The sequence below is a fragment of the Oncorhynchus clarkii genome, chromosome 18 (genome assembly GCF_045791955.1).
Source record: "Oncorhynchus clarkii lewisi isolate Uvic-CL-2024 chromosome 18, UVic_Ocla_1.0, whole genome shotgun sequence".
Classification (NCBI taxonomy): domain Eukaryota; kingdom Metazoa; phylum Chordata; class Actinopteri; order Salmoniformes; family Salmonidae; genus Oncorhynchus; species Oncorhynchus clarkii.
Genome location: NC_092164.1, coordinates 30,257,752 through 30,283,384, shown reverse-complemented (window position 1 = coordinate 30,283,384; position 25,633 = coordinate 30,257,752). Strand labels below are relative to the sequence as shown.

At 44.2% G+C, this 25,633-nt stretch overlaps 1 protein-coding gene across 1 annotated transcript in view; it reads left to right on the top strand.

Moving 5' to 3' along the window:
- Nucleotides 1-24,653, top strand: part of LOC139372563 (tripartite motif-containing protein 46-like) — a 28,973-nt gene extending 4,320 nt beyond the window's left edge. The window contains exons 2-12 of the mRNA XM_071112303.1: nt 1,276-1,540; nt 1,772-1,925; nt 4,043-4,241; nt 4,321-4,467; nt 4,836-4,931; nt 7,075-7,328; nt 8,005-8,126; nt 9,519-9,857; nt 13,265-13,494; nt 22,445-22,512; nt 22,829-24,653. Coding sequence (XP_070968404.1) covers nt 1,276-1,540; nt 1,772-1,925; nt 4,043-4,241; nt 4,321-4,467; nt 4,836-4,931; nt 7,075-7,328; nt 8,005-8,126; nt 9,519-9,857; nt 13,265-13,494; nt 22,445-22,512; nt 22,829-23,288 — 2,334 coding nt within the window. The 3' untranslated portion in view covers nt 23,289-24,653. The remainder of the gene's footprint in view (nt 1-1,275; nt 1,541-1,771; nt 1,926-4,042; nt 4,242-4,320; nt 4,468-4,835; nt 4,932-7,074; nt 7,329-8,004; nt 8,127-9,518; nt 9,858-13,264; nt 13,495-22,444; nt 22,513-22,828) is intronic.
- Nucleotides 24,654-25,633: the final 980 nt, after the last annotated feature.

Genomic DNA, 25,633 nt, shown 5'->3' with positions numbered 1-25,633 from the left:
CTTAGAGTAGGAATGCTGATCTAGGATCAGGTCCCCCCTGTCCATGTAATCTTACTCATTATGATCTGTTTTAGCGAGTGCGGGACAACTTCTGGTGAAACTGGAGGGCACTCAATTCAAATAAATAATCATACAAATTATGGATATTCTTGTTAATCTAACTGCAGTAGCTATTACAGCGAAAACATGCCATGCTATTGTTTGAGGACGGCGCTCCATATCAAAATATTTTTCCACCGGCACAGGTTTTATAAATTCACAAATAGCGATCAAATATTCACTTACTTTTTGAAAATCTTCCTCTGATTTGTCATCCAAAGGGTCCCAGCTATAACATGTAGTGTCGTTTCGTGAGATGAAATCCTTCTTTATATCCCAAAAAGTCAGTTTAGTCGGCGCCATTGATTTGAATAATCCACTCGTTCAACATGCAGATAAAGGAATCTGAAAATCTACCCATAATTTTTTTTTCAACAAGTCAAAATACGTTTCTATTCACGCCTCAGATACCCTAAAATGTAATCAAACTATAATGTTTCTTACGGAAAGAAGTATGTTCAATAGGAAACCGATTTTAGCAGGTGCGTCCTTTCTTCATGGCGCTCGCTAACACGAATTTCCAAGACTGTGTTCCTGTACTAAAACTGACATTTCTTATTCGTTTATGAAGTTACAAGCCTGAAACCTTGAACATAGACTGCTGACACCCTGTGGAAGCCATAGGAATTGGCTTGGCTAAATTTGGCTTATTTCCAAAATGACCTTATACTTGAGGATGGTCTCTCTCTCAAAAACAGTTCCGGTTGTTTTTTGTTTGGATTTTCTCCTACCTTATCTATTGTGTTATATTCTCCTACATTATTTTAACATTTCTACAAACTTCAAAGTGTTTTCTTTCCAATGGTACCAATTATATGCATATCCTGGCTTCAGGGCCTGAGCAACAGGCAGTTTACTTTGGGCACGTCAATCAGACAGGAAGTGGAGAAAAAAAGGGGCCTAGCCCTAAGAAGTTTTTAACCCTAAACCTAACCCTAGCTCCTAACCCTAACCCTAACATTCCCATGAATATCAAAGTAAAAGTGACCCATGAATATCAAAGTGACCGGTGACTTACAGTAGCGAGTGCACATATTTTCATAGTTTTTTGTACTGGTCCCCCATGGGAATCAAACCCACAACCCTTGCATTGCAAGCACCATGTGCTACCAACCGAGCCACACAGGACCCCTACCTGTGTGATTCATTGCCTCTCCACCTCTCCCTCCTCCCCAGTCTAACGTGAAGAGCATGGAGTGCGAGCTGCATTGCCCAGTGTGTAAGGAGATCGTCAAGCAGCCCGTGGTCCTGCCATGTCAGCACAGCGTCTGCCTGATGTGTGCCTCAGAGGTCCTGGTTCAAAATGGCTACCCTCCTCCGGAGCTGCCACCCGAGCCCAACTCTCCTGCCTCCACCCCCAACACCCGCTCTCCCCGCCAGGCACGCAGGCCCATGCCCAGCAAGGCCGACCATCGACCCATCGACCGCGTGCTACGTTCAGGTAATGTGTGTGTGTTTGTGTAAATGTGTGTTTGCACGTGAGAGAGAGTGTGTATATGTGTGCGTGTATGTGTCTTTTAGATTCAATGTCAAGTGACGATCAATAGGACTAGACTGGGGATGCGTTGGGAATACACAAGTCATTCTCTCTTTCTCTCTATTTCCTCCATTACCCATCCCTCTCCCCTCATCCCATTGACTGACTTCTCCCCCTCTGTCACCCTTTGTCCAGGATTTGGGACGTATCCGTCACCGGGGCGACGGCGTAAGGAACCGCCCCCCGCGATGTTGTTTCCGTGCCCGCCCTGTGGGAGAGAGGTAGAGCTGGGAGAGAAGGGCCTGACTGACTGCCTGCGTAACCTCACCTTAGAGCGCATTGTAGAGAGGTAACACACACACACACACACACACACTTACATTTATACACGCAAGTACGCACACATGCACTATGCACAGATCTTGGTCTTGTGAGCTGTTACTGAAAAGACACATAAATTTTATGTGATCCCATGTGATCTTATGTGAAGTTAATGTAATAACCTGTAAAGCAACATGTGATAACATGAAACTACACATGTGAAAACACGTGATCACATGTAAGTGTTCCATGAACCCATTTTCACATGATTTTCATGTGAAATTTCACATGAAATAATGTGATTTGCCACTTGTGAAATCGTGTTTTTTCTGCAAGGAAGGATGTAGGTAGCCCTGCCTTAGGGCTGGGTGGAATACCGTATTTTGATGCACAGACTGGTTTGGGTTTTTACTTTACCTTCTATAACGAATATTGAATGTTTGGTTTGTTAAATGTGATACACCATGTGTAACGTCCATTTTTATAGTCATCTCTCTCCATGCTGCTTTCCACACAGACCTAGCCCCTCACCCTGTCACTCAAGGATCTAATTTGCTGTTCCTCGACCACGAGACACTTGCGTTCAGTGGTCAATGCAGCACATGCAACAATGATGACAACGATGCTGTTTTCACTTTGCTTCTTAATATAAATCCACTAGCTTTCTATAATTACACTATTAGTTTGTGTTTCTTACATCTGCAAATGGCTAGTTTGTCTTTTCTTAGCAGGTTGGGCCTAAAGTTGGGCCTAAATTGCCACTAATGCTAATTGCTAGTTAGCTGGCTAGCTAATACATGTACTGAGTCAGAGCAAACGTAACTAGCTATACAGCCTGATAATACCAGGGATGGTGCGACCTAAATCAGCAAGTCGTTTGTGCAACAGCATCTTCTAAATCCAAGAGGAATATGCGAAGTATGAACATCTTAGCTACATGAAGTATCTAAGAGAAAACATTAAATGTAACTAAAGGTTACAGGGTCCCCTATGAAACACTGACCATCACTCTGGTTCCTACCCTGTCACAATAACTCCTCCCTGGCATTTTTATTCGTTGTCATGTCGAACAACATTGTATTCAAAGTGCCCACTATTATAGTCTAACTATAGAATTAGAATAATCATTCTATTTCCATTATCCCAACAGTTCAGCCAAATGGTTTGCTCTAAATCGCAACTGCAACATTTTATTTAAAATGGTTTGCCCATATGTGGCAGAGTGGAAATGATCACAAATGAGTGCAGGAAATGCAGAAATTTATGAAAATGCTGAAAATTATTTTTGTTTTAAGTTGAATTGAACAGTATAAAACAATCAGAAGGGAGAAAGACCCATTGAAATTGCTTAGAATGTATGTGTTGCCATCTTATGGTAACACACTTCTCATAAAGCAAATTTAGAACTTTTATTATTCAAAAACATAAAATACCTTGATACTGTATGATATTTTGGCCATATTGCCAAGCCTTACCCTGCCTGCAAAATCAGTGTCACCGTCGGGAAGGAATTTCCTCTTGGTCTGTTGAAGACGTTAGTTTTCCAGTCGGTGTGTCACACACACGCACGCACGCACGCACACACACACACACACACACACACACACACACACACACACACACACACACACACACACACACACAGTGAGATAATGTGTCCAAGTACTGCTTTCCAAATAGCACCCTGGTCAAAAATAGTGTGGGTCCTGGTCAAAAGTAGTGCACTATATAGGGAATAGGGTGCCACTCTTGTTAATCAGCATGGAGCTGACCTAGAGAGGAAATTAGCAGAGCTCCCAGACTGCAACACACTGCAGCAACCTACTGTAGCAGAAAGACACTGCACTTCCACTGGACTACTGCAGTGTAACTGCTAAAAGCTTATTTTCCCCATGTAGAGTAACCTCTTTAATGTTATTTATCACCCGGTCTACCCATCCCCTCTCTCTCTGTCTTGGCCCTGTTCTCTCCATCCATCATTCTTATTTTTGTCTCTCTTTCTTTCGCCTTTTCCAACCTCGCCCACCCCCCTATCTACTACTATCCTGCCCTAATTCGCCCATGCTCTCTCTAGCTCTCTCTCTCTCTCCCCTACCCTCCTTCCTTTAATCATTCCCCTCTATCTTTCTCTCCCCCCTTTCTTAGGTACAGACACACAGTGAGCCTGGGCAGTGTGGCTGTGATGTGTCAGTTCTGCAAGCCTCCCCAGTCCCTGGAGGCCACTAAGGGCTGCGCCGACTGCCAAGCCAGCTTCTGTAACGAGTGTTTCAAGCTCTACCACCCCTGGGGGACTCCTCGCGCCCAGCACGAACACGTCCAGCCCACCCTCAACTTCAGGCCCAAGGTGAGGCCTGCCTCTCTCTCATCCCTCTCTCAAACCTCTCTTCTCTCCTTTCTCACCCCTCTTGTCTCTCCTCCTCCAGGTTCTGTCGTGTCCGGAGCATGACCAGGAGCGTCTGCACTTTTACTGTAGGACGTGCCAGCGGTTGCTGTGCCCGCTCTGCAAGCTGCGCCGAGTCCACGCCGGGCACAAGGTGGCGCCAGTCGCCCAGGCATACCAGACACTCAAGGTAGGCATCCGGGTGCAATGGCTTAATTGGTTGTAGCATGGTTCCTGCATTGGCCTTTTACTGTGGAATTGACTGGATAATGTATGTAATACCTGAGCTGCTTTGAATAAAATTACCTAAATGGCAATATTGTTATAATCAATTGCATTAGTGGTTATCACACGCAATGGGGATTGGCCCTCAATGGTTGGTCGTTAGTCTAGTAGTACAGTGCATGACAGAAAAAGGGTAAGTCGCCATTGAACTGTGGGTTTAGATCATCCAGCGTGTAAGAGATGAATACAGTTCAAATGTAGGGTAATACAGAGCTACTGATGTGCATTAGGATTAAGTCTGGTCAGGGCATTAACTCTTTGTTTATTTGACAGGACAAGATTACCAAGGAGATGAACTACATTCTGTCCAACCAGGAGACAGTGCTGGGCCAGATCTCACAGCTGGAGAGTGCCACCACTCAGACAGAGGTAACTAAATAATACTGCAGTCTGCAGAGATCCAGAAATAACCCACCAGAGGGGTATACCACAAAGCAGGGCTAACTTTGATAAACAACCAGAAATAACTTTTGATTAATTAAGAAGGTTTACCTTAGATATGTGTTTTTGGATGTTGAGTCAATTAGACCAAGTTTTCTTTTGTAAAAATAAATGCCAATTCATCATATGAGCTTCACTGTGCGGACAATAATATATAATAATATTTAAGCAAGTTAGCTGGCTAATTTATTGATGCTACTGACCACACCACCATAGACAGCATTGTTTACCACAGTAGACATCATATGCTCATGTACAGTGGGGCAAAAAAGTATTTAGTCAGCCACCAATTGTGCAAGTTCTCCCACTTAAAAAGATGAGAGAGGCCTGTAATTTTAATCATAGCTACACTTCAACTATGACAGACAAAATTAGAAAAAAAAATCCAGAAAATCACATTGTAGAATTTTTAATGAATTTATTTGCAAATTATGGTGGAAAATAAGTATTTGGTCAATAACAAAAGTTTATCTCAATAATTTGTTATATACCCTTTGTTGGCAATGACAGAGGTCAAACGTTTTCTGTAAATCTTCACAAGGTTTTCACACACTGTTGCTGGTATTTTGGCCAATTCCTCCATACAGATCTCCTCTAGAGCAGTGATGTTTTGGGGCTGTTGCTGGGCAACTTGGACTTTCAACTCCCTCCAAAGATTTTCTATGGGGTTGAGATCTGGAGACTGGCTAGGCCACTCCAGGACCTTGAAATGCATCTTACGAAGCCACTCCTTCGTTGCCTGGGCGGTGTGTTTGGGATCATTGTCATGCTGAAAGACCCAGCCACGTTTCATCTTCAATGCCCTTACTGATGGAAGGAGGTTTTCACTCAAAATCTCATGATTCATGGCCCCATTCATTCTTTCCTTTACACGGATCAGTCGTCCTGGTCCCTTTGCAGAAAAACAGCCCCAAAGCATGATGTTTCCACTCCCATGCTTCACAGTAGGTATAGTGTTCTTTGGATGCAACTCAGCATTCTTTGTTCTCCAAACACGATGAGCTGAGTTTTTACCAAAAAGTAATATTTTGGTTTCATCTGACCATATGACATTTTCCCAATCTTCTTCTGGATCATTCAAATGCTCTCTAGCAAACTCTAGACGGGCCTGGACATGTACTGGCTAAAGCAAGGGTAGCAAGGGTCTGGTAGTGCAGGATTTGAGTCCCTGGCGGCGTAGTGTGTTACTGATGGTAGGCTTTGTTACTTTGGTCCCAGCTCTCTGCAGGTCATTCACTAGGTCCCCCCGTGTGGTTCTGGGATTTTTGCTCACCGTTCTTGTGATCATTTTGACCCCATGGGGTGAGATTTTGTGTGGAGCCCCAGATTGAGGGAGATTATCAGTGGTCTTGTATGTCTTCCATTTCCTAATAATTGCTCCCACAGTTGATTTCTTCAAATCAAGCTGCTTACCTATTGCAGATTCAGTCTTCCCAGCCCGGTGCAGGTCTACAATTTTGTTTCTGGTGTCCTTTGACAGCTCTTTGGTCTTGGCCATAGTGGAGTTTGGAGTGTGACTGTTTGAGGTTGTGGACATGTGTCTTTTATACTGATAATAAGTTCAAACAGGTGCCATTAATACAGGTAACAAGTGGAGGACAGAGGAGTCTCTTAAAGAAGAAGTTACAGGTCTGTGAGAGCCAGAAATATTTCTTGTTTGTAGGTGACCAAATACTTATTTTCCACCATAATTAGCAAATAAATTCATTAAAAATCCTACAATGTTATTTTCTGGATTTTTTTCTTCTCATTTTGTCTGTCATAGTTTAAATGTACTTTTGATGAAAATTACAGGCCTCTCTCATCTTTTTAAGTGGGAGAACTTGCACAATTGGTGGCTGACTAAATACTTTTTTGCCCCATTGTAGCTCTATGGTCCTAATCTGTGTGTTGCTGTCTAATACATCATCTCTGTGGTCCTCCTAACCTCCCTGTGTGTTGCTGTCTGACTGTTGAACAGCGTAGCCAGGCTTAACAACAGAATGAAATAGAACACGATCCTGGAATAATATTAATTGACATACATTATATCTCTATGGTCCTACTCCTGTGTGTTGCTGTCTGTCCACAGGCAAACAGCGTAGCGGCACGGGAGCAGCTGTCTCAGAGCGTGAGAGACCTGACCGCCCTCCTCGCTGAGCGCCACGCCTCATTGTCTCAGGCCCTGGAGGGGGCACGGCAGAGGCGGGGCGAGGCGTTGGCAGGCCAGGTGGCGGAGAGGCGGAGCCTGCTAGAGCATGCAGGCCTCATGGCCTTCTCCCAAGAGCTGCTGAAGGAGACGGACCCGCCCTGCTTCGTCCAGGCAGCGCGCCAGACACACAGCAGGTACTTTACACACAACAGGTCTGACTGGCTGGGCAGCAGACAGCGTGGAAGCTTATACAAATAGCACCCTATTCCCCATAGAGCTCTGATCCAAAGTAGTGCACTGTAGGGAATAGGGTTCTAGTCTCATTAATCTACAGTATCTGTAATCTCTCGTGGACAGGTCTATGTAAACATAACTGTTACCATAGAATCTGTAGGGAATGGAATGGGTTGCATGGGATAACAAGCAGCAGTAGTTCTGGTGTTTGGGTTTTTTGTAACTGGTCATTTGGTCAAATCACGATTTCGCAGGTATTAGCATCTTTTGGATTAAAGAGCCCTGGGTATTCGTCCAAAATAGAACCCTATTCCCTACAGTGCAAAGAGAGACATTGGAGCTCCTCGTTCCGGTTCTGCTCCTTATTCTAGCGTCACTTAGTCCCTTCTCTTAACATGCATGGACCCAAAATGTAATCAAGCAGCTGACCAATTACGTGAGACTTTAGTTCTGGATTAACCAAGATGAATCTATATGCTATCAATTAAAGTTACTCTAATTGCGTATTACCCTAATAATTAAAGTGGTTAAGTCTGCGTAGTGCATACCTCCCTCCTCGGACTTGTTATCTACTCCCAAACAACTATTCTAAAATTCTCCCCCCCCCCCTCTCTCTCCCCCTCCTCGCTCTCCAAGGTTATCCACGTCCATCGAGGGGCTGCAGTGTTTCTCTCTGGCTGCTGATCCCTCCTTCAGACACTTCCAGCTGGACGTCTCCAAAGAGCTCAAACTCCTCACAAACCTGCAGTTCATCCAGGGTGAGACAGAGGAGAGGATAAAGGAGGGGCTAGGGGGCTAGGGAGGGGTAGAGGGATAGAGCCAGCCAGAGAGAGAGAAGGATAAAGGAGGAGGCTAGGGAGACATTGAGGGTAGAGTCAGTCAGAGAGAGCGGAGGATGGAGGATAAAGGAGGAGGCTAGGGAGACGTAGAGGGATGGAGTCAGTCAGAGAGAAGGAGGATGGAGGATAAAGGAGGAGGCTAGGGAGACATTGAGGGTAGAGTCAGTCAGAGAGAAGGAGGATGGAGGATAAAGGAGGAGGCTAGGGAGACATTGAGGGTAGAGTCAGTCAGAGAGAGCGGAGGAGAGGAGGATAAAGGAGGAGGCTAGGGAGACATTGAGGGTAGAGTCAGTCAGAGAGAGCGGAGGATGGAGGATAAAGGAGGAGGCTAGGGAGACGTAGAGGGATGGAGTCAGTCAGAGAGAAGGAGGATGGAGGATAAAGGAGGAGGCTAGGGAGACATTGAGGGTAGAGTCAGTCAGAGAGAAGGAGGATGGAGGATAAAGGAGGAGGCTAGGGAGACATTGAGGGTAGAGTCAGTCAGAGAGAGCGGAGGAGAGGAGGATAAAGGAGGAGGCTAGGGAGACATTGAGGGTAGAGTCAGTCAGAGAGAAGGAGGATGGAGGATAAAGGAGGAGGCTAGGGAGACATTGAGGGTAGAGTCAGTCAGAGAGAAGGAGGATGGAGGATAAAGGAGGAGGCTAGGGAGACATTGCGGGTAGAGTCAGTCAGAGAGAAGGAGGATGGAGGATAAAGGAGGAGGCTAGGGAGACATTGAGGGTAGAGTCAGTCAGAGAGAGCGGAGGATGGAGGAGAGGGCTATAGAGACATAAAGGAATAGTCAAACAGAGAGCAGGGTTAGAGCCAGAGTATTTGAAAAAGGGATTTAGGAGGGGAAAGAGAGGATATAAGAGAAATTACATACTACAGAATACAATCATGTAACATTTTGGTGGTAATTCAATTTAAAGGTAGACTCAGCAAGATGAAATAAATGCACAAGATAAACAGCAGAGTGGGTCAATTTCCACAACAACTAAGAGCGTTAAAGCGCAAGGTTAAACTTGTCCTGTAGCTATCACGTTGTAGAAGTGTGAAGCGCACCCGTGCACATGCGCAGATACTCTGTGTGGCTGTGTGAGAGCAAAGTGTTGCATCGCGCTCATCTGAATATCTGCGGTGCTGCTCATGGCAACATTATCTCGATGAGTCTGCCATTAATTATGTTGTTTTACTGAATCATACTGTATCTTCAACTATGCATTAGCAAACTGTAGTGAACATTTGGTAGTGTTGCATATGTAATCAAGCCAGAGAGTATATTTTTGTATCCAACATCTGACTGACAGCTGTAATGTTTTTTCCCATCAGCCCCTCTGGCCCCTGTTATTGACACCCAAAAGACCCTGGCCTATGACCAGCTCTTCCTGTGTTGGCGGCTGCCTCAGGAATCCGCCCCCGCCTGGCACTTCTCTGTGGAGTTTCGTCGCCGGGGGGTGGTGCCAGGAGGCGGGGCCAGGGGTGGTATCCAAGGGCGATTGGCTGCGGCCCGCTGGGGCTGGCAGCGGCTGGAGGAGGTGGGCGGAACCAGTGCTGTGATTGACAGGTTGGAGATGGACAGTGTGTATGTGTTGAGGGTGAGAGGCTGCAACAAGGCGGGCTTCGGGGAGTACAGTGAGGAGGTGTACCTACACACCCCGCCAGCACCAGGTGAGGTCTATACACTGTTCTATAGGTTCACACACACACACACACACACACACACACACACACACACACACACACACACACACACACACACACACACACACACACACACACACACACACACACACACACACACACACACACACACACACACACACATGATCTCATCAGTATTGGTATAACTGATATGCATCAGAACAGTATCCATAGAGATCATCTTAATGACTAATTTCTCTATTTTTCTGCCCATTCCCATCCTTCTCTCTACCCATACCATCCAACTCTCCTCCCATCCCATCTCTCTATCCAACCCCTCCTCTAAACACTGTCTTCACACGTCTCTCCTCAGCTCTCTCATTCCACTCCTAGGTCCACTCTCTCAATCCACATCTCTCCCTCTGCCTGTTAATGTGAGCATCGACACTCTTTTCTCATTTTTCCTCTTGTTGCTTCGCACATATCTCTCTACCTCTTTTTACATTTATACCATGCATATCTTGTCCTCCCAGCCACCCTCGTTCTCCCTCCATAATGAGATCTCAAGAGTGTGTTGATGAGGTTTGCTATTTGTTAAAACCTGAGGCTTAACAAATGGATTTGGTTGATTGAGATCTATGCTAATGAGTCTGGGAAGTCCAGAGTGGTCAATGTCTCCCTTGGTAAATTATTCTATTCTGCTATGTTTCCCTCGGGAATATTAATAATCCCAATTTAGGAAAGATGCATCTCCTTCTCCTTTGATTGACCTTCTGTTTGGACTGTTTTCTATTAGTTTCTAGTTTGTTGATGAAAGACTGTTTGACTCCCTCTCTCCTCGTCCATGTCTCCTTTTTTTCATTCCAGAGGAGTTGCATGACAGTTCTTTATCCCTCTTCTCTGTTAAGCCTCTCAGTTCTTTCTTTGTTGCCCTGATTCTATACAGTGCATTTGGGAAGTATTCAGACCCCTTTTCCACATTTTGTAACATTACAGCCTTATTCTAAAATGTATACAATTGTTTTTCCCCCTCATCAATCTACACACAATACCCAAATAATGACAAAGCGAGAACAGTATTTCAGTCATTTAAAAACAGAAATACCTTATTTACATGAGTATTCAGACCCTTTGATATGAGACTCGAAATTGAGCTCAGGTGCATCCTGTTTCCATTGATCATCCTTGAGATGTTTTCTACAACTTGATTAGGGTACCTCTGTGGTAAATTCAATTAATTGGACATGATTTGGAAAGGCACACACCAGTCTATATAAGGTCCCACATTTGACGCTGCATGTCAGAGAAAAAAACAAGCCACGAGGTCAAAGGAATTGTCCGTTGAGCTCCGAGACAGGATTGTGTCGAGGCACAGATCTGGGGAAGGGAACCAAAACATTTCTGCAGCATTGAAGGTCTCCAAGAACACAGTGGCCTCCATCATTCATAAATGGAAGAAGTTTGGAACCACCAAGACTCTTGCTAGAGCTGGCCGCTCAGCCAAACTGAGCACTTAGGGGAGAAGGGCCTTGGTCAGGGAGGTGACCAAGAACCCAAAGGTCACTCTGACAGAGCTCCTCTGTGGAGTTGGGAGAATCTTCCAGAAGGATAACCATCTTTGCAGCACTCCACCAATCAGGCCTTTATGGTAGAGTGGCCAGATGGAAGCACTCCTCAGTAAAAGGCACATGATAGCCTGCTTCGAGTTTAAGGACTCTCAGACCATGAGAAACAAGAATCTCTAGTCTGATGAAACCAAGATTGAACTCTTTGGCCTGAATGCCAAGCGTCACATCTGGAGGAAACCTGACACCATCCCTACAATGATGTATGGTGGTGGCAGCATGCTGTGGGGATGTTTTTCAGCAGCAGGGACTGGGAGACTAGTTAGGATCGAGGGAAAGAAGAACGGAGCAAAGTACAGAGAGATCCTTGATAAAAACCTGTTCCAAAGTGCTCAGAACCTCAGACTTGGGCATTGATTCACCTTCCAACAGGACAATGACCCTAAGCACATAGCCAAGACAACGCAGGAGTGGATTTGGGACAAGTCTATGAATGTCCTTGAGTGGCCCAGCCAGAGCCTGGACTTGAACAACATCTTTGGAGAGACCTGAAAATAGCTGTGCAGAAATAAATGCTCCCCATCCAACCCGACAGAGCTTGAGAGGATCTGCAGAGAAGAATGGGAGAAACTCCTCAAATACAGGTGTGCCAAGCTTGTAGTGTCATACCCAAGAAGACGAGGCTGTAATCGCGGCCAAATGTGCTTTAACAAAGTACTGAGTAAAGAGTCTGAATACTTATGTAAATGTGATATTTCCATTTTTTTTTAAATAGAAATTATCAAAAGATTCTGAAAAACTGTTTTTGCTTTGTCATTATGGGGTATTGCGTGTAGATTGATGAGGGGAAAACAATTTATAAGGCTGTAATATAACAAAATGTGGATAAAGTCGGGGTCTGAATACTTTCTGAATATACTGCATCTTACTACTCTATCCCTGTATTAGTGCTGCTCGATTAACAGAAATATCTGTTATTTTTGGTTTTTTAAACAACTAATTGACCGACATCAGTTCAATTATTTTGAATTCCACTTTGTTCTGTTTTGTTCTGTGAGCTCAATGTGCGGTTTCTGTAATAGATAACTCAGATCAAGCCTGAACTGTGCGATGTAGTAGGGAGTTTTAGTTTTCAACAGGAAAAATATTCTACATTGTTTAGCACAGAAAACCTGATAATTAACTACAATGACCATAATCTATTGCGTGCCCGCTTGAATTTGCCTGGTCTGTGCGGAGCAGACACAGAGACTGAGACAAGAGAGAACGTGCAATGAAGAGGAACAGAAAGCAGTTGCTTCACGAGCCTGTAAATACATGCTCTAAGTGATTTGATTGTTGGTATTGAGCAGTCATAAAAGTATGCCTTATTTACCTTGAAAAATGACTAAAATAGTGATTCTGTCAGACAGCATAGGCAGCAGCTCTATAGAGATGAGATGACTTGGAATTAAATATAATATAAGTTATCAAATAAAACACATATTTTATGAAATAATGTGAATAAATGATAGTTAAGTAATAAGCAGTCACTACCATCATTGTTTTATTCTGTGTTTTTACAGAATTCAGCCCACATAATGCACATTGCATTTAATGTCAATTTCTTTTATCGAAATCAAAATAAAAAAGTGACTATTTTTGAATAATCGAACCAACCTCAAAAAGCACTAATTGCTCAGCACTACCCTGTATTTACCTCCTCTGTGCCCTTATCGTCTTCCCTCCCTCTCTCCTACTTCGCTTCTCTACTCTATCTCATCAAAACCCACCTCTTCCCTCCTTCCTACTTATGCACTCCTCCTTCCACCCTCCCTCTTTCTTTCCCCCTTTCCATCTCCATATCCTCCCTGGCCTCCTCTCTCTCAGTGTTAAATTTCTACCTGGACTCTCGCTGGGGTCTCCATGCCGACCGGCTGGTGGTGAGTAAGGAGCAGCGCTGTGCCCGGAGTGTTCCCGGCTTGTCCCTGATGCAGGCCGCCGACCGAGCGCTCACTTCCTGTCACCTGACTGCAGACCTCCTGGTAGGCGACGTGGCCATCACCCAGGGCAGGCACTACTGGGCATGCTCAGTGGAGCCCGGCTCCTATCTCGTCAAAGTAAGTGGAATGACTGGGAGGAGAGTTTGTCCCAACCCCAAATCGTCCCATAAGGCCAGTGCCATATTCACATATTCACCAGATCTGAGAGGATTTGCCCTCTGCTAGGTGGAAGTTAACCCATATTGCTTATACCAATCAAATCTCCACAGGTGCATAGGGCAGGGATCAGCAACTAGATTCAGCCGTAGGCAGATTTTTTATTTTCTTGTGCGGATGGTTGGGGGGCCGGATCATAGTTACAAATAATTTGACTGCAAATTGATCTGCAAGAAGCCCAAACAGATACTAAAACATAATAATTTCAAACCTTGCTTACATTTGTATGTTGACTCCACATTGACTCTGTACCGGTACCCCCTGTATATAGCCCCACTATTGTTATTTACTTCTGCTCTTTAATTTGTTATTCTTATCTCTTACTTTTTGGGGGGTATTTTCTTAAACTGCATTTCTGGTTAATTAAGGGATTGTAAGTAAGCATTTCACTGTAAGGTCTACCTACACCTGTTGTATTCAGCGCATGTGACAAATAACATTTTATTTGATTTTGATATGATCACGTCTCTCTGGTATGCATGAAAATAGTTGGGAACAGATTTCTTAAATGAAAATCACTTGGAGCTGATATCCTGGATTTTTTGCAGTCTTATGTTCAACAATGAAAATCCCCCCCACACACACACAAAAAAATCTCTATATATATTTATAAATAAAAATCTCAAGTATAAATAAAACCATTTGGCCCATGGGCCGCCAGTTGGGAAACCCTTAGAGGACGATTTAGAATGGGCCCTTACTGTGTTGTATGGTGTGTATTTATGTGTTTTTTTTGTATATATACACAAAACTATATACAAAATACTATATACAAAAACGTGTATGAAAATGTATGTGTGAAATTATTGGCACCCTTGATGAGCAAGAAAATGCTGAGCTATATTGTATGCTACAAAATAAAATCTGGAAACGATATTATTTTATACTAATATAATTGCTCGGAGAAAGAGATTGTTTAACAAGTAATATTACTTTTTTTCTCAAAAAGATAATGGTAAAAATTATTATGCAACCCTGTTTTCAATAACTTTCAATACCTCAGCTTGTGAAGATAACAGCACTGTGCTTAAAATGTTTTATGAGATTGGAGAACTATTGGACTGGAGGGATTTGAGTCCATTCCTCCATACAGAATTTTTCCAGATCCTTTATCTTTTGTCTGCGCTTATGGACTGCCCTCTTCAATTTGAACCACAGGTATTCAATGGGGTTCAAGTCTGGAGTAGAGGTCTTCACGGGTCCAACTTTTGGACCCCTTCTGAAATGAACCTGGGGCTTTTCCACCCGGAACCGAGCTGTTAGCTCTTGGTTATTGTAGCCTGTCCTTCACCTTAACTTTTAATTCTGTCATTTTAATTCCATCTTCCATTGATTAGATATCTCCTAACTTTTGCCACATTGAGGCTCTATGACTGTAGCCCAATTGCACTTTGATGACTTATAGTTGGCCAACAACAATAACAAGCTACACGCGCCACTCTTGAAAAGAGCAGCAGCATAAATTATACAAGGTCTCTCTCTCCTCTACTGCAGCAGTCTCTTTCGGATCTGTACAGGTCCTTTCGGAGAAGTCAGTTAAAATTACACCTTCATATCAGAGCCGACCCAGACCTGTGACAGTATCTAGAATTCTGGATCAAGACCCACTCAGATCCTGGATCGGGCCTTGGGCCCTCTCGTCTGGAGGTGTTGATTTGGATTTTGTGGTCAATTTACTATTCCTTTGTTGATTTTGATGTGTGCTTGGGGTTATTGTCTTGCTGGAACATCCCCTTGCGGCCAAGTTTCAGCCTCATGGCAAGCAGGTTTTTGACTAATATACTGACACATAATCACACCAGAGAAAGTTATTTCCATCAAGACAGTACCTGAATCCAGCAGATAAAGGGGATGTACACAGTCGAAGTCAGAAGTTCACAGACACCTCAGCCAAACACATTTAAACGTTTTTCACAATTCCTGACATTTAATCCTAGAAACATTCCCTGTCTTATGTCAGTTAGGATCACCACTTTATTTTAAGAATGTGAAATGTCAGAATAATAGTAGAGAGAATTATTCATTTCAGCTTTTATTTCTTTCATCACATTCCCAGTGGGTCAGAAGTTTACATACACTCAATTAGTATTTGGTAGCATTGTCCGTAAATTGTTGAACTTGGGTCAAACGTTTCGGCGAGCCTTCCACAAGCTTCTCAAAATAAGTTGGGTGAATTTTGGCCCATTCTTCCTGACAGAGCTGGTGTAACCAAGTCAGGTTTGTAGGTGTAGAAAAGGCCCATGGAGTTGGTGGAATAATTCTTTAATTCATTGCCACGTACTCAGCTGGGCCAGGGGCGCTTTAATTAGGTCAGGTGGAAACGTCCGACAGATCTCAACTCCATAAAAGGAGGAAATTGCCATCGCCTGAGCTCACTGCTTTCTCTTCCTTAACTCCATCTGATCCAGAAGTTCTGTGCGTCCATGAATCCACGTAAGTCCACCGACTGTTATCTTTCATCTGAACTATCTGTTGCGATCCGGAAAGTGGGCCATCAGTTATTGTTTATAGTTATTACCGCGGAGCGCGGCTTGGAGCGCACGCTTCAAACATATTGTGTAATGTGAATTGTCAATGATCACGGCCCTACGGATCCTCATAGGCTAACTTTGCAATCGATATGCTTAATATGTAAGGACATTGTTTACATGAAGACAATTGAAATGAGAAACTTCATTGTTTGCTAACTGATTGACTTTGATATCAAACTAATGAGGATTATAGATTGAATAACCACTGTTTGTATTCTTTCATGATTTATGATAAATAGTTACGAGCCTAAATGACTTACGGATGATTACTATTGACTTCTAAATTAACTAGATTGTTGACTTCCCTAATTATGTTAATCATTAATGATTGCTATGATATGATCTTTGGGATGATGAATCTGATTGGATACATGTTATTTGTTTTCTTTGTTATGCAGCACAGACGACCCAGTAAATATACCACTTTGTGGTTAAAGAAATTCCTGCCTCAGTCTCATCCATTCCTCTGTCACCTGACACGTGACCACCTGTTCACCTTCACTGTCAGTCATCCTACCTGTCCAGCTACCCACACAGATTCCACTAATCTTTCAATGGTCCTTCGAGCTGGATGATGACTGAACCAAAGACAGGTGAAAAGGAAATGGAGGAGGAGAGGGAAGAATTGTCTCCACTGAAAGGAAGAGGAGGAGAGAGCAGCTGAGGGAAAGGTCTTGGAACAAAGGAAATATCCAGGAGCTAAGCCTAAAGCGACAATGACTTCATCCTCAACCACCAGCAGCACCAGAAGAACCAGGCAAGCACCTGGTTATCTTAAGGATTATGTGGTTGAGTTTCCGACATCAAAGGGCAAGCCCACCAGAGCTCAAAGTGGTGATGGATCAACTATATGTTTCAGCCATCAACCATCCCCTCTGAGCCAAGGACCGGCTCCGCTCACCCCTTAACTAATGGGAAAGTGTCGAGGCACTCTAGACGGAGTGGGAGTTCGACCAGTGGTTACCCCTTTGGAAGTTGCCATGGCAGCCGCCATTCACTAGCCCTCAGCGATTCACAGACCGCTGTCCTACAAGAGGATGAAGTTATTAGCTTTGGAGGAAATTGAGCGTCAGATTGAGGAGGAACGACAGGCTGACGAACGATGTCACCAATTGGATGTGCAGGCCCGTAGAGCTCTACAGGAACTGGAATTCATTGCCAATGACCTGGCACAGCAGCGCCGGCACCGCCAAGCCAGAAGGGAATTGGAGGAGGCACGGATGGTCTCATCCTTCATGGAGAGGAACGAACAGGGGGTTGACCTGACCACCCCTCCACATGGACCTGACCTCCACATGGACCTGACCTATCTGCCTTTCTTTCCCAATCTGCCCATCTGGTACAGCATGGCACACAGTCCCCGGAGGCTCCGGAGTCAACCGCCAACATGGAGCACGGGGGACAGGCCGCTCCACCAACGCCCTCTATGCCAGTGACACAAGTTAGCATTCCTCCATCTGGACAAAGCATCACTCCTTCGCCTTTCCGACAATTCGTTCCTCTCGTCCAGGGCCAGGCCAGTCCTTAAACATCAGGTGGGAGGGCTCTCACCCAATTCCGGCTGCCACCAATGGAGGGTCTGGGACAGTAGGGGATCTGCCCAATGAGGCCACAGTGGGCTCATCAGAAGTCCCGGGTTTATCCTTCACGCAACCAGAAGAGGGAGCGAACATTATGAAACTTCTAGTAGCCTCAGCCTATGGAATTCCCAGACCCATGGAATTCCCAGACCCAAACTGCCATACTTTGAGAGTGGAAAGGAGAGTGAATTTGTCCTTTTGGAAATGGCATTGGAGAGCCTACTGGGTATTCACAGTCATCTCTCAGAATGCTACAAATACCAAATACTAATGGATCATTTGTGGTTTCCCAGTGCATACAGGCTGGCCCAATCCTTTATGCACTCCGCAACACCATACACTGCTGCTCTCCAGGCCCTGAAGGCGAGATATGGTGAGCCACTCCAGCTAGTCCAGAATGAACTAAACAACATCCTGAACACATCTCCAATTAAAATGGGAGACCATGCTGCCTTCCAAGAGTTCTCCCTGGCTGTCCAATCCCCGACCTCGATGCTCCAATCTGTTGAAGGAGAAGACAGGAACGAGCTGAAATGTGGTTCCCACGTGGACAGGCTTCTTTGCAAACTTCCAGTGTACCTCAGAGACAGTTTCATTGAACATTGTTTGAACAAGGGCATCCTGAGAGAGGGCTCGAGAAGCACCTATGCTCTGAGACCTGGCTGCATGGTTGGAGGTGAAGGCAAAGGCGAAGAGCATCGCTCACCAGGCCACAATCTCAGCCATAGCCACCGGGGGAAGGAAGGAGTTTGAACGCCAGGAGGGACAGAAAAGGCCAAATCCCACTACCATGTACTTAAATAGTGAGGCCCGGGAGGAACCCAGGAAGAAGACCCCTCTCAAGAGCAAGAACATCAAATTCCATCCTTACTGCCCATAATGCAATAGTAAGGGGCACTTCCTTGGCTCATGCCCCAGGGTAAAAAAGCTCACTCAAACTCAATTGAAGGCCTGGATCACTTCAGGCGAGCGATGCTACAAGTGTGCCCGTAGCCATAAGGCGGAGACCTGCACATTGAGGAAACCCTGCAATCGCTGTAAGGAAATCCATCTCACCGTGTTGCATGATGTAATTCCCCAAGCACAGAAAGAGCATGCTCATGCTAGGAGCTGCAAAGGAGGTGCACCTCGACCAGCAGAACCGGTCTCCAAGGGTCATGTTGAAGGTGGTCAAGGTCACTCTGCAAAGTGAAGGGAGAAGCATCGACACATTCGCCATTCTAGATGATGGGTCAGAAAGAACTATCATCCTCACGGCGGCCACCCGTCAGCTTAACCTCGAGGGGACACCCGAGACCCTTAATCGCAGAACGGTGCGACATGATGTTATCTAAATATCTAAATGAAAGGCGCTGCTGTGACCTTTAGCATTTCACCTTCGGGGAACCGGGATATGGCCTATAACATCACCAATGCCTTCACAGCAGATGGCTTGAATCTCTCAGAGCACTCCTGCCCGGTAAGTGTTATACAGAAACAATATCCTCATCTACGAGGATTGCCTCTTCCTAACCTGGCCAGAGTAGTGCCACTTATCCTGATTGGGTCAGACCATCCACATCTCGTCACCCCGACTAAGCCTATACGAGCTGGACCAGAAGGAGGGCCCATTGCTGTCCATACATCCTTGGGTTGGGCTGTGCAAGGTCGAGCCCATCTACTTCTCTCCACCCAAGCTGTACAGTCACAGCAAGTCCTCTTCACCAGAAGCAATCCAGCTCCATCCCCCTGTGCAGCCACTGACCTCCTTCAGAATGTAGAGATGCTCTGGAAGATGGACACCTTCTCCAATCGGAAGCTACAGGAGGTCACCTGCTCGAGACATGACTGATGCATTAGACCTTCTGGAAAAGTGCACCACCACCACTGAACTGGATGGCGTTCAGAGGTACGCGACCCCACTGCTACGGGTGCCCAACCATCCTCCTCTGGCAACCACATGTTCTGGGATTGATTTGCACCAAAGTACGTTAATCTCTAGGAGACAGAATGCGTCTCCTTCCTGAGTGGTATGACAGCTGCGTGGTCGCATGGTGTTTATACTTGCATACTATTGTTTGTACAGATGAATGTGTGTTAGTTGAGAATTATCTGTTAATTGAATGATTCTAATATTCCGCCCTGAAACATCTAATTGTATGGAAGTGAGTAGAATGTATAAAATCATAATCAATAAATGTGTAGTCCTAGTCAGAATTAGGGTAAAGACAATATGTCTTTATGGCATTATAAACACAGACTGTCTGAGCTTGGTGCCGACCTGACTAGAGATTGGGAGAGAACAGGGAGTACGTGTCAAGAACAAGGTCACTAATCTCTGTCGGCTGGGTAGCAGGACATGTGTGTGTGCATCTGTGTGTGTGCGTATGGTTGTGTGAATGTGTGGGCGTGAGAAGTCAGTATAAAATGAATGGTTTTGTATTCTTGACTGGGGAACGTTCCCGTGAATAAACATTTTTGACTATTTAGCTGGGCCTCTGTCTGTTTCATTCGACCAGGATCTTACAAATTCTGGTTTGTAGACTGAGTAATATAATTAAATTGGGTTATGAACCTGGAGAATAAATTTCTCTTATCAATGTGATACCTTCAGGCATTTGGAAATTGCTCCTAAGGATGAGCCAGACTTGTGGAGGTCTTGGCTGATTTCTTTTGATTTTCCCATAATGTCAAGCAAAGAGGCACTGAGTTTGAAGGTAGGCCTTGAAATACATCCACAGGTAGACCTCCAATTGACTCAAATGATGTCAATTAGCCTATCAGAAGCTTCTAAAGCCATGACATAATTTTATGCAATTTTCCAAGCTGTTTAAAGACAGTCAACTTAGTGTATGTAAACTTCTGATCCACTGGAATTGTGATTAAGTGAAATAATCTGTCTGTAAACAATTGTTTGAAAAATGAATTGTCATTGCCAAAACTATAGTTTGTTAACAAGAAATTTGGAGTGGTTGAAAAATGAGTTTTAATGACTCCAACTTAAGTGTATGTAAACTTCCGACTTCAACCGTATATATTACATTCGTAAAGTATTCAGACCCCTTCACTTTTTCCACATTTTGTTAAGTTACAGCTGTTTTCTAAAATTGATTTTTTTTAAATCATTCAATCTACACAACCCTAATGACAAAGCGAAAACAGGATTTTAGAAATGTTTGCAAATTTATTAGAACTAAACACATTTACATAAGTACTCAGGCCCTCAATTGAACTCAGTTGCATCCTGTTTCCATTGATCATCCTTGTTGTTTCTACAAGTTTTTTGGAGTCCACCTGTGGTAAATTCAATTGATTGGACATGATTTTGAAAGGCACACACCTGTCTATATAAGGTCACACAGTTGACAGTGCATGTCAGAACAAAAACCAAACCATGAGGTCGAAGGACTTGTCCGTTGAGCTCAGACAGGATTTGGTCAAGGCACCGATTTGGGGAAGGGTTCCAAAACATTTCTGCAGATTTGAAGGTCCCCAAGAACATCATTCTTAAATGGAAGAAGTTTGGAACCACCGAGGTTAGAGCTGGCTGACCGGCCAAACTGAGCTATCGGGGGAGATTGGCCTTGGTCAGGTAAGTGACCAAGCATGGTCACTCTGACCAGAGATCCTCTGTGGAGATGAGAACCTTCCAGAAGGACAACCATCTCTGCAGCACTCTACCAATCAGGCCTTTATGGTAGAGTGGCCTGACGGAAGCCACTCTTCAGTAAAAGGCACATGACAGCCTGGTTGGAGTATGCCGAAAGGCACCTGAAGGACTCTTAGACCATGAGAAACCAGATTCTCTGGTCTGATGAAACCGAGATTGAACTCTTTGGCCTGAAAGCCAAGTGTCAGGTCTGGAGGAAACCAGGCACTGCTTATCACCTGGCCAGCGTGGTGGCAGCATCATGCTGTGGGGATGTTTTTCAGCCGCAGCGACTGGAAGAATAGTCAGGATCGAGGGACAGGTGAATGGAACAAAGTATAGAGAGATCCTTGATGAAAACCTACTCCAGAATGCTCAGGACCTCAGACTGGGGCGAGGGTTCACCTTCCAACAGGACAAGGACCCTAAGCACACAGCCAAGACAACGCAAGAGTGGCTTAAGTCTCTGAATGTCCTAGAGTGGCCCAGCCAGAGCTCTGACTTGAACCTGATCTAACATCTTTGGAGAGACCTGAAAATATCTGTGCTGCGATGACACATCATCAAGCCTGACAGAGCTTGAGAGGATCTGTAGAGAAGAATGGGAGAAACTCCCCAAATACAGGGGTGCCAAGCTTGTATCGTTCAACCAATACTTGAAGCTGTAATCGCTGCTAAAGGTGCTTCAACAAAGTAAATTGTCTGAATACTTATGTAAATCTGATCAGTTTTTTGTTTTGAATACATTTGTAAAAATGGGGTATTATGGGGTAATTTGTGTAGATTTAGTAGGGGGAAAAAACAATTGAATGCATTTTAGAATAAGGCTGTTGCGTAACAAAATGTGGAAAAAAAGTCAAGGGGTTCGAATATGTTTCCGAAATGCACCTGTAGATACATAAAAAAGCTATGTATTACTTGTTAAATAGAATATGTTACTCTGAGTAATTGTATTAGTATACAAGAATATAATAATACAAATAAATAGCATACAATATAGTATTTAAATTATTTATTTCTACATTGTTTTGTTCATATTTTCAAGGGTGCCAGTAATTTCGGATCCCACTGTATGTTGCTGCCCCCTTTCATTGCCTCTCTCTGTTCCACAGGTGGGAGTGGGCCTAGAGGCCAAACTACAAGAGTGGTTTCACATTCCGCAAGACATGGCCAGTCCCCGGTGAGTGGTGCTGGAGGATGAGGCTATAAAGTGCAGGGAGGTCAGGAAGTAGTCAATGGAAAATTGGTTGAGGAGAGACTATCAGGGCTTGTATAAAAAAAAACTCAGAGTAGGAGTGCTGGTCTAGGATCAGTTTATCCTTTTACATCATAATGAATAAGATTACATGGAGAGGGGGAACAGATCAGCCTTCCTACTCTGAGACGCTTTATGTATACGGGCCCTAGTTGTGTGTGTGTGTGTGACTCCGCACTCTCTATTTCCTTCTCTCTCTTCCTCTCTCTCTCTCTCTTTCTCTCTCTACCTACCCCTGTAGTTATGACCCAGACAGTGGCCATGACAGTGGGGCAGAGGATTCCCTGGAATCCCCTCCCCCCTTCTCTTTCCTCACCATGGGCATGGGCAAGATCTTCCTGCCCCAGGCTCCCAACCATCATAACAACCATGGTTGCAATGGCACCAACCCCCGCCGCAACCCCACCATCGCCAACGGCAACAGCCCTGCCTCCTCGCCTACGGGCCTCACCTACCCCCTGCCTCCCAGGCTTGGGGTGTGCCTTGACTTTGAGAAGGGTCGCGTCACTTTCTACGATGCCCACTCGCTCCGTCCTCTGTGGGAAGGGCCTGTCGATTGCTCCGGCCCTGTTTGCCCGGCTTTCTTTTTTATTGGCGGAGGGGCACTACAGTTACAGGAGTTGGTGGCCAATCGGATGGCAGACCAGACTCCAGTCAGGAGGGTCACCATCCAATCACGTGTCACTAATCTGAATAACTAGGCTGCGATTCAATTTGAAACCACGGTGTAGCACGCGCTTGACATTTAAAGGTAATTTCCAATTGAGCCGACCTCTACAGCGTTTACCCTGAATGTGATCTCTGCAAACGCAGTAACATTGCCTTTTAAACGGCGCATTGATCTTAGGCGCCTTAATCTTAGGTGATTGATTGGACATAGAATGTAAAGTTAATTGTAAGCTATTTACTTGGCCAGAGCAAAAAGTTAGTAACCTCATTTTGTTGTTTTTTTTTTATCTCATTTGTATGAAAAAAACTAGTTTTTATTGCAACCGATATGCAAATGTATTTAACTTTATTACATACTTTTTGGTTTACATTTTATTTAGCCAGAAATGCTAAATTGCTTAAGTAGGGGCTGGCAAATTACACACACAGCAATTATGTAATGTCTCCTATCTTTAACGCTTGCTCTATTAACCAATTAATCACGATATACTGTATATATTTACGGTATATATGTATATATGCAAGAACATATATTTATTTTAGAAAAACTGTTTCTCAGTCATGTTCTGTCTGTGTGTTCATCTATGTCCAGGGTATTCAAATCTTACCCTATGAGGTCCGGACTACTGCTGGTTTTCCGTTTTACCTGATCATTAATTGCACCTACCTGGTCTCCCATGTGGAAATTACTTCGAGATCCAGAAATTAATTGGAGGTTCTTAGTTTTCTGATCATGTAACAGTTCCCCCCTTCACTGTACTAAAACTATTTACACATCTACTGTACGTCTGTGTATCTCCAATGGAAAAAAAGTCCTGACTGTTAGTGAAATCTTCCCACTCACTCCATCACAACCCCAACTAAAGTGATTTATCTGGTCTAAATACTGTTGTCATTGAGTAGACAGTAGATTGAGTTAGGAGGATAACATGTCATGAGGAAATACTGAAATTAGGAACTGAATGATACCGCTTCAGCTTCAGCCACCTTTATCACTTGATTAATGTGTTTGTGCATTGGTTGTTTTTCCAACGTTTAACTGTGTGTGTGTGTGTGTGTGTGTGTGTGTGTGTGTGTGTGTAGGAATGAGACTGCAGTTAAAATAATTCACGTCTGATAATCATATTGACCACCATTTGCTGATTATAACTGTCTTTTAGGGAATATTTTGTATTATTTCAAAGTGTGCTTGATTGTAAATTATGAACAGTACTTCTTATGAATGATAAGCTTTCTAGAAATGTAGGTTGTTTCCAAAATGACACCCTATTCCATATATAGTGCACTAGTTTTGACAAGGCCCAAAGCTTGGTCAAAGGTAGTGCACTATTTAGGGAATAGGGTGCCATTTGGGACGCAGACAAATGTAGATTTCACGTGCTGGCAGAATGTTTGTAAAAAAACAAACAATTTACGCTAAATAAAGACAAATTCTGAAAATGAGAACCTGACCTCCTTATTGTTATGTGTAGTAGTAGTAGTCAAACCAGCTTCAGTTAATTTGCTTCAGCATGTGTAACATTCTCCAACTCTCTAAATTCATATTGAAAGTACTTTCATGTCAAAACAGACCCTTGATATTTATGACAATAGTACAGTGTATGTATATACAGTGTGGCAAAAAAGTATTTAGTCAGCCACCAATTGTGCAAGTTCTCCCACTTAAAAAGATGAGAGAGGCCTGTAATTTTCATCATAGGTACACTTCAACTATGACAGACAAAATGAGAAAAAAAAATCCAGAAAATCACATTGTAAAAGGCACTGAGAGCCTGCTTGGAGTTTGCCAAAAGGCACCTAAATGACTCAGACCATGAGAAACATGATGAAAACAAGATCAGACTCTTTGGCCTGAATGCCAAGCGTCAACGCTGGAGGAAACCAGGCACTGCTTATCACCTGGCCAATACCACCATGCATGGTGGTGGCAGCATCATGCTGTGGGGATTTTTTTCAGCCGCAGCGACTGGAAGAATAGTCAGGATCGAGGGACAGTTGAATGGAACAAAGTACAGAGAGATCCTTGATGAAAACCTGCTCCAGAACGCTCAGGACCTCAGACTGGGGAGAGGGTTCACCTTCCAACAGGACAGCGACCCTAAGCACACAGCCAAGACAATGCAAGAGTGGCTTCGGGACAAGTCTCTTAATGCCCTCGAGTGGCACAGCCAGAGCCCGGCCTTGAACCCGATCTGACATCTCTGGAGAGACCTGAAAATATCTGTGCAGCGACGCTCCCCATCCAACCTGACAGAGCTTGAGAGGATCTACAGAGAAGAATTGAAGAAATTCCCCAAATCCAGGTGTGCCTAGTTTGTAATCGCAACCAAAGATCTTTCCACAAAGTACTGAGAAAGGGTCTGAATACTTATGTAAT